At 39.7% G+C, this 12734-nt stretch overlaps 1 protein-coding gene across 1 annotated transcript in view; it reads right to left on the reverse strand.

Annotated features, from left to right (window-relative positions):
* LOC139456175 (ATPase MORC2-like) overlaps nucleotides 1-12734 on the reverse strand; it is a 58752-nt gene that overhangs the window by 15899 nt on the left and 30119 nt on the right. Inside the window, exon 25 of the mRNA XM_071237734.1 lies at nucleotides 11319-11408. Coding sequence (XP_071093835.1) covers nucleotides 11319-11408 — 90 coding nt within the window. The remainder of the gene's footprint in view (nucleotides 1-11318; nucleotides 11409-12734) is intronic.

A 12734-nucleotide genomic window follows, 5' to 3' on the forward strand; every position in this document is an offset into this window, starting at 1 on the left:
AATGTCCTTTTGTGTGACATGGCAGGGGATCAAAACACAGACCTTTTCTGCTAACCAGGCAGGTGCTCTATCCACTAGGCCATGGAGGCGAATTTAAGGATAATAGCCTCTTTCGACAGTCAGCCTTGTGTGTATACTAGTGATTGAAAGATTGTATTGATAACACTATCCATCACATGATAAATCACTTACAATTCATATTGTGCCTATCTGTACCAATGCACTCCTAGTGCATACAAGTCAGAATCAGTGACCAGGCCACAAGTTTGTTTGTTTGTTTTTAACGCCTCACTCAGCAATATTACAGCTATATGACAGCAGTCTGTAAATAATCGAGTCTGGACCAGACAATCCAGTGACTGACATCAAGGGCATCGATTCACACAATTGGAACACGATGACCTGCATCAACCAAGACAGCGAACCTGACCACCCGATCCTGTTAGTCACCTCTTATGGCAAGAAGGAGTTGCTTATCTACTTATTGTCTACCCGGGTCTTCGGGGGTCAAAGCCAGAAGTGAGGTGAGGTGAAATGGGGTTTAACATCGCGTCCAAGATTATTGCACTTATATAGCAACGTGCATGTACGTGTGTGTGTTTGTGTGGCTGCTTGTACTAGTCCGGACTGATGCCAATTTATAGTGCTAGCTCACTGAGATACAATGCCGCAGTTTAACATGAATACCCCACTCAGACACAGTATACTGACTCCAAGCCGACCAGTCCTTGTTTTAGCCCCTTAATGCCGAGCACCAAGTACCATCTTTTGGTATGACGCGGCCGGGGATCGAACCCCGGACCTTCCGCTCTCTGGGCGGACACTCTACCACTAGACCATGGAGGCGATCCAAAGCCAGAAGTACTTCTCCAACATGCCAGTCTTATCAGAGCCATTTATCAGAGCCATTTAACAGAACATTTTCAGGGTTTGAGTTTCTTGAGTAAACCACAAGCTGCATGTCGACAACAAAACAAAAACAGAAACATTCAAGCTAACCACCTCTGCTCAATCTATCATAGACAACGTCTCAATACAGACAGCAATGATTTCTTTATATTTCAAAGGCCATACCTTTTTCACAATTTGTTTTACCAAAATTTGGGTCAGAAGGTAAAACAATTTAAAAATTAAATATTTTATTTTTTTCCACAAAATGTTAAGTAGGTAGGGGAGTTTTTAAGATAAATTTTCATAAATGTAATTGTTGTATTTGAAATAACTTGTTTCTATTGACAGTAACAGTAAATAAGTTGGGCTTTCTTCTTTCACCATTCAATTTCCTGGAGTCGACGGATTTGAAAACCAAATCTAAAGGAAAGTCTTCCAAAATGCTCTTGGGACAGAGTTGCTACAGATTTTCACAAGTCTTGGACCAGAGGACCAGTGTCAGTGTCAAACCCTGGCTTATCATGTGCGGGGTTCGTCAGTCCAGTAAGCCAAGGCGTGTAAGATTCACGAAGAACGTTTGTGGACTGACCACCTCTACCATCATTGAGTGAGTTGGGTTTTACGCCGCTTTTAACAGTATTCCAGTTATATCATGGCGTGTCAGTTTAATGTGGGAGGAAAGCCCGAAGTGATGCAGGCCTCAGACGTTTACCACTTCGGTGAAACCCACGAGCACAGGTATGATGCTGACAAACCTAGAAACATAATCAGGGCGAACCGGGAATCAAACCAACAATCATAGGTTTTTGGCGTGCCCAAGGGACGCAACTCTGCACAGAGAATCACGAGGCCTTAAACGACTGGGCCACCCACTTCCCCCCTCCACCATCAGCATGATCAGGTAGATGGCAACTCTGTTGTAGAGCACTACTGCAGACGAGTGAAAACATACTTAATTTCTAACCGTGTCAACCTTGTCAACCTTGTATAAGGTCATTGCCTGCACTAAGCCAATTATCAACGACTTTAAAGAAAATCTAGCAGAAAGCTGACAACTCAAGAGACGTGGGCACAGACACTTATTTACAGCAGTGGTTTCTTCGCGTCTATATCTGATGTAGCCCTCATCTGTCGCAACCAATTTTAGTTACCAAGGTTACGAAATATAAAAAATAATAATTAATAATACTTCAATTGAAAATATGTTTAATTGAACCCTTATTTGTGTATATTTAATGTTTCAGTTATTTATTTTCAAAGCCATATGTTTGAAGCAGTGTTTATCCAAGTTGACAGCGTTAGAAATTGGCACTAGTCCTGTAGTCCTTACCAAACTGCCCAATAGTTAAGGTATCATAAGGACTAGTAGAAAGTTGCCATTCTTAAGGGCTTTGCTATATGTTATCATTATTGTGGACTGAATCTGTTAGTTTCTACCGCTGGCTGAAAAAAATGAAGGGCCTTTCCACTCCACTTGTGAGATTTAAAGGTAGGGTGATTATCAATAGGGCCCACGAACTACTTGGTGATGGAAATCAATCACATTTATTGACTATGTTTCATCAATATTTTTTTTGTCTCAAATTAGTGTATTTCTAAACTTGCTCCAGTCTCTTATCCTGTAATATGATTCACAGGGTAAATGGATACTGTTTGCCAACTTACACCATAAATCAGGCAATAAAAACAAAAATCTCCAAAATCATTCAACCACTAAATTGAGGAAAATGACAACAAATCAACACCCATACAAATCCCTAATCTCTTCACTCAGTTATTACAGGGTAAAGCATTGAGTCATTAAAGACACATACATTTACACTTAGAATAATGTGGCAGCATTGTAGGGACAGGTCCGAGTTGCGCAAAGCCAACAGATGGCAGTGTAATACAGTGCCCCCTAGCTGACGTAGCCTATCATTAGCTCGGGGGATCCCCTCAGGGGGCATGGAGTCCATTAGAAAACCATCGTCTCTCTTTCTACCCCAACCACCCTTAATTACACTGACAGAACAGGGAGTCCTTGAAAAATCAATTTTCATTTAATTTTGAAGTTGTTAGTACTACTTAGAGGGTAACTGCCACAAAGTAAAACATCTTTCTCAATATGTCTCATTTTCTGACATTTAAAAAATAAATTTAAAAAAAACAAAACAATAAAATAAAAATTAAATAAATGAACATGAATAAATGAATGTGCTAAAAACTAGTTCCCTAACCACTAACATTAAAATATTAAATAAACAAACAAATGAATGGGCTAAGAAATTAGTACCCTTACAAACTGACGAACAAATACATTATATCCCTTAGATATGTAAACTTGTGCCAGTAGAGTGAGTGAGTGATTGTGGTTTTACACCGCTTTTATCAATATTCCACAATATCACGACGGGGGACACTGCCAGTAGAAACAAACAAAATGGTCAGTGCTATCCATTGCACTAACTATAATCATGCTCAAGTTTATAAATTTCAAATCAGGCACATTTATCCCAATTGTTTTTTTCTGTACATGCTTTCTGCCCAGTATGTGTTGAAATGTGGACCTATGTTAGAAACGCAAATCATAATTCAATTTAATAACCCAGCACAAGTCATTTGTACCACCAAGCCACATTATCTGAGGGTATTAGGCATAACTTCACACAACTAAGTAATTAGATCCAATTGGTTTTCCGGCCATCAGTTCTTTGTTAAGTAATACTACTTCAGAAGATAATGAACGCTGAAGGTGTACGAGCCCCTGGTTGTGGTACCCGATGACGAATGGGGTTCTTATCTACCTACATACAAAAGCCGCACACGACCAAGCTTCACGCTCTGCCGCTCACCACCGCCCTCTCCGGGGGAGCTAGAATGAGAGGCTGGTCCCTCCTATTGTCCTGCAATTGTCTAGACGTAATCCTTGGGTCTTCGCACATAAAACAAGGGTGTTGATTTGACAACATTAAGGCTAAGGTGGTGACACAATTTTCAGATAAGCAGAGCCTGAAATTTTACGCCTTCTTCACCTTAGAAAAGTTGAACCCCAGACGGAAGCCGAGACAAATTGCACGTTTAAACGCCACGCTTTCAACCCAGTTATTATATTTTCATTAACGTCACCAGGCCTAGTAATTTTCATATAAAGCTCACAGTAGCCCGTGACATGAGATTTAGATAGTCCCGAGGAGCATCTCGAATCAATTGGATGATGTGCCCCCTTCCGAGAGAACAATTGTTTTCAATTAGTTTCAATTGACGATCTTTGTACGAGACTGAAGGGGGTACTCCTGCCTTGCCTCCAGGGACGAGGGGGAGGAGCAAGCCAGGCATACACTTTCCCATTTTTAAGAAATATCTTAAACTGACTCTGACTTTTTTCAATTACACGTTTAAAGTGACGTAATTATGATAATATATGCTTCAGTTTGGTCATGATAAAACAATTACATGGCCTAGGTGACAATATCGTAATGATATACAGTTTGTTGCCTTTATTCAACAGAGCTATCAGTTTCAGTACAGTAAGGCTTTTCAAAAATCAGAATGACAACAGGTTTTTTAATACTGTCAACAGTAAAGATCGCTTTGACAACAAATAAAATCCATGGGATTTTCACAAAACACTCATTTCTAATTTCTAACAAAGATTCTAAAAAAAAATATTAATCACCCACCGATCCAATTCAAACTTTCAGATAATTAAACAATCTTGTACAGTACATTTTATTACATATTTTTTCTGACCTATCAACCACATATTTAACCATAAAAAATTTTTTAACTTTAAAAAAAACTTTTCTTGAGCTTGCAAATTTTTAAGTGAGTGAGTATGGTTTTACGCCGCTTTTAGCAATATTCCAACAATATCACGGTGGGGTACTTCAGAAATGGGCTTCACACATTGTACCCATGTCTGGAATCGAACCCGGGTCTTCGGCATTGCAAATTTTTAAAGAAATTCTTGAGGAATGTTTACAAAGATATAAACTTAACACCCGAATTGTGACAATACATAGACACATCCCCAAAATGTTCGAAATTCTACCAGCCCCTAGAATACTTTTAACATCAGTGAAAATATCTCGGGCTAGTGGTATGTGCTGATTTCTGTTAAATGAAATAACTGGGAGCTGTTTATTGTTCAATAAAACACTGCAGTGAGAATAAACCATGAGAGTCGCAGCCCCAAGTGGTTTAATTCCCCTGCAGTGTTTTATTGTACGATAAACAACGGCCACGAGTTGTTTATTTCTTATATGAAATATCAACATTATGTACAGCCTCTTAAAGAATGATGATAAAAAGTACAGGCTTTAAAAATATTTCCCAAATTTTAATAATGATGACTTCCGTATTAAAATCTGACCTCAGCAATGTCAAACAAGTCCATTTTATGAACAGTTTGTTATTTCCCACATATTCTCACAATCCTCACGTTGATTATCGGTACCTTGTCTCTCAATACCGATTGTCATATCTCTCCCACTTTTGGATCCAATCATTCAGTCTGTATGTTCAGCTGAATTGCCCAGCTAAATCTATCAGGTCCAACTTGACACTTCCACTTTAAAAATATCTTCGGCCAATATACGACATTATTCATGTTGCAAGCGCACGTTTGAATCTCCAGAAATGACATCATAATAGACCAATGTTTTATCGTGAAATAAACCACACTCCATTCTTCATTGCTCTTTGCGATTTATCGTGTTGGTATCCTATATTTCTCCTTAATACACTGCAACATGAACTTATATTTGCAATTATATAATAAGTACCTTAAATTCTCATATAATCATATTAATGCCAAATAGTTAAGATATCAAAAGGACTAGGAGAAATTTGCCATTTCAAAGGGTCTTGCTATACGTTATCATTAAAAGGACTAGTGGACTAAAAATGTTAAGTTTCTACCGCTGCAATCAAAATTTCAATTTCACAGCCATTAAAACAAATTGTTCAGTTTCTATTACTTTTTCTTACTGACAGAGAAACAACAAGAACAGCTGATTATACATTTTTATCATTTGTCTTTTTGAGTAAAATTAATTTATGAATTAACACTAAAAAAAAAAATGATTTCAGAGGAATCGCAATTCAAATGAGCTGTGTTTTTTTTATCTCACGACCTGGGGGGCAATATGGGTTGGAAGGCCCCCCCAAAGTATCTCAATACACTGGTCACAATACATATCTTTCTTTGTTGTTATTGCCGCACTCACTAATATTCCCGCTATATGGCGATCGGGCTGTAAATAGTTCAGACCAGACAATTAAGTGATTGATATTGTGAACAACGATCCACACTATCTTTCTGGTTAGTGAAGATCAAATCAAGGCAGCTCAACAGTCTAGCATAATTTTGGATCATGTGAGAAATGATATATAAACCTTCATCCATCATCTCAAAAAGAAAATCTTCAATTAAAAAGTAAGTCTGATTTCTTAAAACAATAATGCTTGTTTTTTCATCAGCTGTCACAACTTACTAGCTCTGCAAGCAACGTTAAAAAATTGGCACTAGTCCTGTAACCCTTGCCAAACTGCCCAACTGTTCAGGTATCATAAGGACTAGTAGAAATTTGCCCTGTTTAAGTGTTTTGCTATATGTTATCATTATAAGGACTAGTGGACTGAAACTGTACAACTAACAGAAACCTGTTTGATATTGACTCAAAGGAAGTTCTAACCATGTTGAAATTTGAACTACCGTATTGGACTTAATAAGCGCCCAGGGTGCTCTCAAAATTAGAAATAGGGGGTTCTTATTAGAATATTATTAAAGTGAAAGAAAACAGAGTTGAAAGATAAATTTCGTGGTTTATGCTGACAGCCTGAAATGTTCATAAACGAGAGATATATTATTCCAGAATTTAATTGCCCATAATTAAGGGTGCATATAACACACGAGTGCGCATTATACACAAATAAGTAAGTCTTGTGTACATTGATCAATCGGAAGGGGTGCCAATTGGGATTGTTCACTTTTTTTTATCAGCAAATATCGCCGTGGCCGCTTATTATGTCGAATACGGTAATTATTTCTCTGTTTGCTACCATGTTCTCCTTGTATATGATAGGGTAAAATAGAGGGCTACTTAAATCTTAAATTGGCCAGTAAAACATCCTGCTTGCCTGCCTGGGAAATGACGTTGAACAAAATATTTCACACACTGATGGCAGCAGCGCCTGTGACCTCACATCCGACCATGATAGAATCAATGGCCATTTTTGGCTCTTTTGACTAGCAGAGGATATTTCAGTCAGTGATAGAAATAAGCACCAGGGTCCTATTCAACAAAATGATCTTAGGGTCTACGACTGTCGTAAAGTCTGTGTTAAAGAAAGGGAGTTACAATTGTCCCTGGGCTAAGATCGCCTTGTGGAATAGCACCAGCACCCAAGACTGAGACTGTTCATATCAAATTTATACCTATGTTATAGTTAGAGAATTTGAATTTTGTTCACCAAAAACATTTACTTTACATGAAACTCAATGTTCTGAAAAGACCGCTTATTGCATTAAATATTTTCTCTTTCACAGAAATTCAAAGATCATTGGACCATGGCATCAAGGATAAACTAACTCGTCTTTCATCATCTCTTACTCTGAAGGCAAAGGTTACAATATTTTATCAAATCCTGCCATCTGAAAGTAAGAAGTCATACACAGTTATCTCCCTCTACCTACAACTGCGTTCACTGGCAGCCATTGACACAACAGACACTACCTCCAATGTCATCATTATCTTCTTCTGTTCAGGTTTTGGCTTTTTAACCTCAGATATTGACATAATTGGTATTAAGTTTTTTACAAGTTGTACATATTCAGTCTTTAAAAACTACAATAACTCAAAGAATAGTTCAAGTCATAACAGATTATTGCTGACTATTGAAACCTGAGTGATATGATTCTACCACTATGATTTATTTCATGATATAAATGCTACTTTCTTTTTTTGTGGAGATAATCAGTAATAACAGTGTTCCCGCTGGCTTTTGAAACTGCCAGTCACGGTGGACAGGCAACTCTAAAAATTACAAGTCCCCCCTAATTTTTACCAGTCCAAACTTAGAACAAATAAGAAAATGTATGAAAACAACCTGCTTGAAATTCTTTCAACATCATATTCAACAATTCACTTTGGTTCAGGACTAAGTCTCTAAAAATAGATATCTAAGGTCTAGAAAAATTCCCAACTACACCTGACCCAAATGGCGAACGTCCATGGCATGAGAGCCTTTAATGTGCAAGAGTAGTTAGTTAAACAAGTGAATCAGGAAGTCTTGTACCACTGTACTGGGTTATGTATGATATCGCGATCTTCACATCACATGCAATGTATTGCTACCCCTCTACATAACTCTTACTAGATGAGGAAGTTGCTGACACAGAGATGCTATTGACTGCAAAACGAATAGAGATATAAAACCAACAGTAATTCTGTTCTTTTTGTGAAATGGTCTAAGGGAGATAACTCCATTGGAATATTGACCATCAATTCATAACTTCCGAATTTCAAATATCTGCTCGAGAGACTAGGAATAGCTTCACATGTGGTTATTTTTTTGTCATCAAATGATTTCTCTGCATGACACAACTGGGAAACTGAGCCTTGTATGAAAAGGGCGCTATAGAACTAAAGAACGATATATCATTTACATCATGGTACATTGTCGCCATTCAGGGAAGGAAGACAGCACTAGGCTGCTTGCCCGGACCGGTTTTGTTAATGTTATTCGTCCTTACGAGTAGAATGAATAGAATTTCAAACATTGTGGTGGGTATTGCCACATGTTATCACTATTCGGGCTAGTAGATGTTCTTGGTTCATTTCCATCCCTGCTGTAGATAGCCAAGACAAGGGGAGACAACTCATGGTCATATCACATCCCCAACAGCATACATAAAATCCCCACTCGATCAGTGACGACTTGGGCGTACCACCACTTTACCAACAGACATGTTATGGGGATCAATTCTGTGTATCATTACATAAAGTGAGTGAGTGAGTTGGGTTTAACGCCGCTTTTAACAGTATTCCAGTTATATCACTGCGTGTCAGCTTAATTTGGGAGGAAAGCCTGAAGTGATGCAAGTCTCAGACGTTTACCACTTAGGTGAAACCCACGTTGCTGACAAACCTAGAAACATAATGGGGGCAAACCAGGATTCGAACCCACAATCATAGGTTTCTGGCGTGCCCAAGGGACGCAACTCTGCACAGCGAATCGTGGCGCCTTAGACGACTGGGCCACCTGTGCCCCTATTTTTTACATAAAGATATCCTTATCAATAGTGGAGTAGTATATAATGACAGAAGAAGGGAGAAGAGCCACCCGATAGACCGCATGACATGATATACAGTCACCATGAGCAATGGTACCGTACCAATAGACAAGGATCATGATTTGGACATTGAACCAAGGCCAGTGTATCCAGGCACTGATAAGGGGCACAACTCTGCACAGTGTTGCTATTCTCACAAGGCATGAGCTGTTTTCCCTATTGTTCAGTCACATCTACCAGAACATCAGCAAATAGTCAATACTATTAGTTATGGTGTCTTTAGTTGCCGTATATGGTGTCATATTAGGTGAGCAGAAAAGTATCGTCTAATATTTTTCTGCTAACCTAATATGACACCGTATATGGCAACTAAAGACACCGTAACAAATTTATTATGCTGAAAAGTTTACACTATTTGGTATCGCACATGTCATGTCAAAACTTAAAACTCAAAACTTGACACTTATAACCTAAGACATTAAGTGTCAAAGGGAGACTACTCTTCAAACCTCAGGGGCCAAACCTTGTTGATATATTTAACTTTAATTTAACTTTATATTATCTTTATTAATGTCACGAACGTGATCCAAAAAAACATAAACGTCCTTGCACATCAAAATTAATATCAAAACACAAAACAGTGTCAAATAACGAATTTCTGTACCACAATTTTTATGTAAAATATGTGAGGTGGGTGTTGGAAAATCCAAAATGGCTCTAACTGACGGTAAACATTCTCCTATTACATCAGTAACAACCATCTTGGAATTTTACTGATGGTATACAGACTTTCAGGGGTCAGTAGTTCTGCTCTCTGATTGGTCAATCTCACTTTGCGTCATAATAAAATTGTGTAGGTTTCCCGTGGACACAGACTGCCTATAAGCAAGTCTGGACCAATCAGATGAATCTGATCACGCAAGCCATAAGTCACCTCTCACAATAGGCACAGGTTGCTGGAAACCAGTTATAATCCGGAATCCCCTGGAGGTGTAATGATAAGATGGGGTCGCAATACAATGCATTTGTTTGTTTGTTGCTTGACGCCGCACTCAGCAATATTCCAGCTATATGACGGCGGTCTGTAAATAATGGAGTCTGGACCAGCAAATCCAGTGATTGACATCAAGACCATCGATCCAAGCAACTGGGATAGGATGACATGCAGCAACCAAGTCAGCCAACCTGACCACCCAATCCCTTTAGTCGCCTCTTACGACAAGCATGGGTTGCTGGAGACCCCATTCTGCCCCAGATCTTAATGGGTACGATACAATACATATCCCAATACTAAGGATGCGATATAATTTGTATCCCGATACTGGACTTTTATTTCCCAAGTTAATATTCTTTCATTTTGCAGGTGAATCACAACCCTGATTCATCTGTTATAAAACTTCAGAGATCAAAGATGGGAAATTGTAGGGCAGAAACACATTGGTAGAGGGCACTGTGAATGTTATGCCATTGATGTCAAACCATGAAATACAAGAGAATATGCAAAAGCTGGAGTTTGAACAGTTTCTGTTACCTTTCAAATGTATTTACACCTACGTGAGTGAGTGAGTGAGTGAGTGAGTGAGTGAGTGAGTGAGTGAGTGAGTGGTTTTACGCCGCTTTTAGCAATATCCCAGCAATATCACAGAAATGGGCTTCACACATTGTACCCATGTCGAGAATCGAACCTGGGTCTTCGGCGTGACGAGTGAACACTTTAACCACTAAGCTACCCAACCGCCCTACAAACCTAGAAACATCATTATAGCCAATCTGGGATTTGAATGCATGGATATAGGTTTCTGGAACACGTGAAGGACAAACCTCTGCACAGCAAATTGTGGCACCTTAGATGACTGGTCCCCCATGCCCCTCAGGACTACTGACAATCAGCAGGGTATGGTGCAGACAAACCTTGACACATTATCAGGGCAAACCTGGGATTAGAACCTAAAATCATGGGTTTCCAGCACACCTGAAGGATGCGATGCACTGGGCAACCCTCAAGACTATTGACTATCGACAAGAATGGTAAGGTGCCGACAGATCCAAGGATGCCAAGCATAATGTGAATCTGGCCTCGGAACCAACAATCAGCAGATCCTGGTACAACAAAGAGACTTTATGGATGAAGATGAAACAAAACGCTTACCATTTATCATATTTATCCTTCTGGTTGTTGTCGAACTTTACTTTCCATTTGGCCTCTGCTGCGTTGACTTTAACAACCACTCCCGGGTACCTTCAATGTTAAATCAGGAGGTCAGAAATACCCACACTGCTGTCAAGTCAAACCTTCATAGAGCACAGTTTACATTGTACCTCTTGAAAGTTCTATAAATAATTCATAAGGAATTGTGTCCACTTTACACCCCTTCCAGCAATATCAGGGTGGGGGACCACACAGATAAGAGTGAGTGAGTATGGTTTAATGCTGCTTCCAGCAATATCAGGGCAGGGAACCACACAGATAAGAGTGAGTGAGTATGGTTTAATGCTGCTTCCAGCAATATCAGGGCAGGGAACCACACAGATAAGAGTGAGTGAGTATGGTTTTACTCCCCTTCCAGCAATATCAGGGCTGGGGACCACACAGATATGAGTGAGTGAGTATGGTTTTACATCCTTCCAGCAATATCAGGGCAGGGAACCACACAGATAAGAGTGAGTAAGTATGGTTTTACTCCCCTTCCAGCAATATCAGGGCAGGGGACCACACAGATAAGAGTGAGTAAGTATGGTTTTACATCCTTCCAGCAATATCAGGGCAGGGAACCACACAGATAAGAGTGAGTGAGTATGGTTTTACTCCCCTTCCAGCAATATCAGGGCAGGGAACCACACAGATAAGAGTGAGTAAGTATGGTTTTACTCCCCTTCCAGCAATATCAGGGCAGGGAACCACACAGATTAGAGTGAGTAAGTATGGTTTTACATCCTTCCAGCAATATCAGGGCAGGGAACCACACAGATATGAGTGAGTGAGTATGGTTTTACATCCTTCCAGCAATATCAGGGTGGGGGGCCACACAGATAAGAGTGAGTAAGTATGGTTTTACACCCCTTCCAGCAATATCAGGGCAGGGAACCACACAGATAAGAGTGAGTAAGTATGGTTTTACATCCTTCCAGCAATATCAGGGCAGGGAACCACAAAGATAAGAGTGAGTGAGTATGGTTTTACATCCTTCCAGCAATATCAGGGTGGGGGGCCACACAGATAAGAGTGAGTGAGTATGGTTTTACACCCCTTCCAGCAATATCAGGGCAGGGAACCACAAAGATAAGAGTGAGTGAGTATGGTTTTACATCCTTCCAGCAATATCAGGGTGGGGGGCCACACAGATAAGAGTGAGTGAGTATGGTTTTACACCCCTTCCAGCAATATCTGGGCAGGGAACCACACAGATAAGAGTGAGTGAGTATGGTTTTACACCCCTTCCAGCAATATCAGGGCAGGGAACCACACAGATATGAGTGAGTAAGTATGGTTTTACACCCCTTCCAGCAATATCAGGGCGGGGGACCACACAGATAAGAGTGAGTGAGTATGGTTGTACACCCCTTC

This window comes from Haliotis cracherodii, unplaced genomic scaffold (genome assembly GCF_022045235.1).
Source record: "Haliotis cracherodii isolate W230 unplaced genomic scaffold, xgHalCrac1.p SCAF_11, whole genome shotgun sequence".
Taxonomy (NCBI): domain Eukaryota; kingdom Metazoa; phylum Mollusca; class Gastropoda; order Lepetellida; family Haliotidae; genus Haliotis; species Haliotis cracherodii.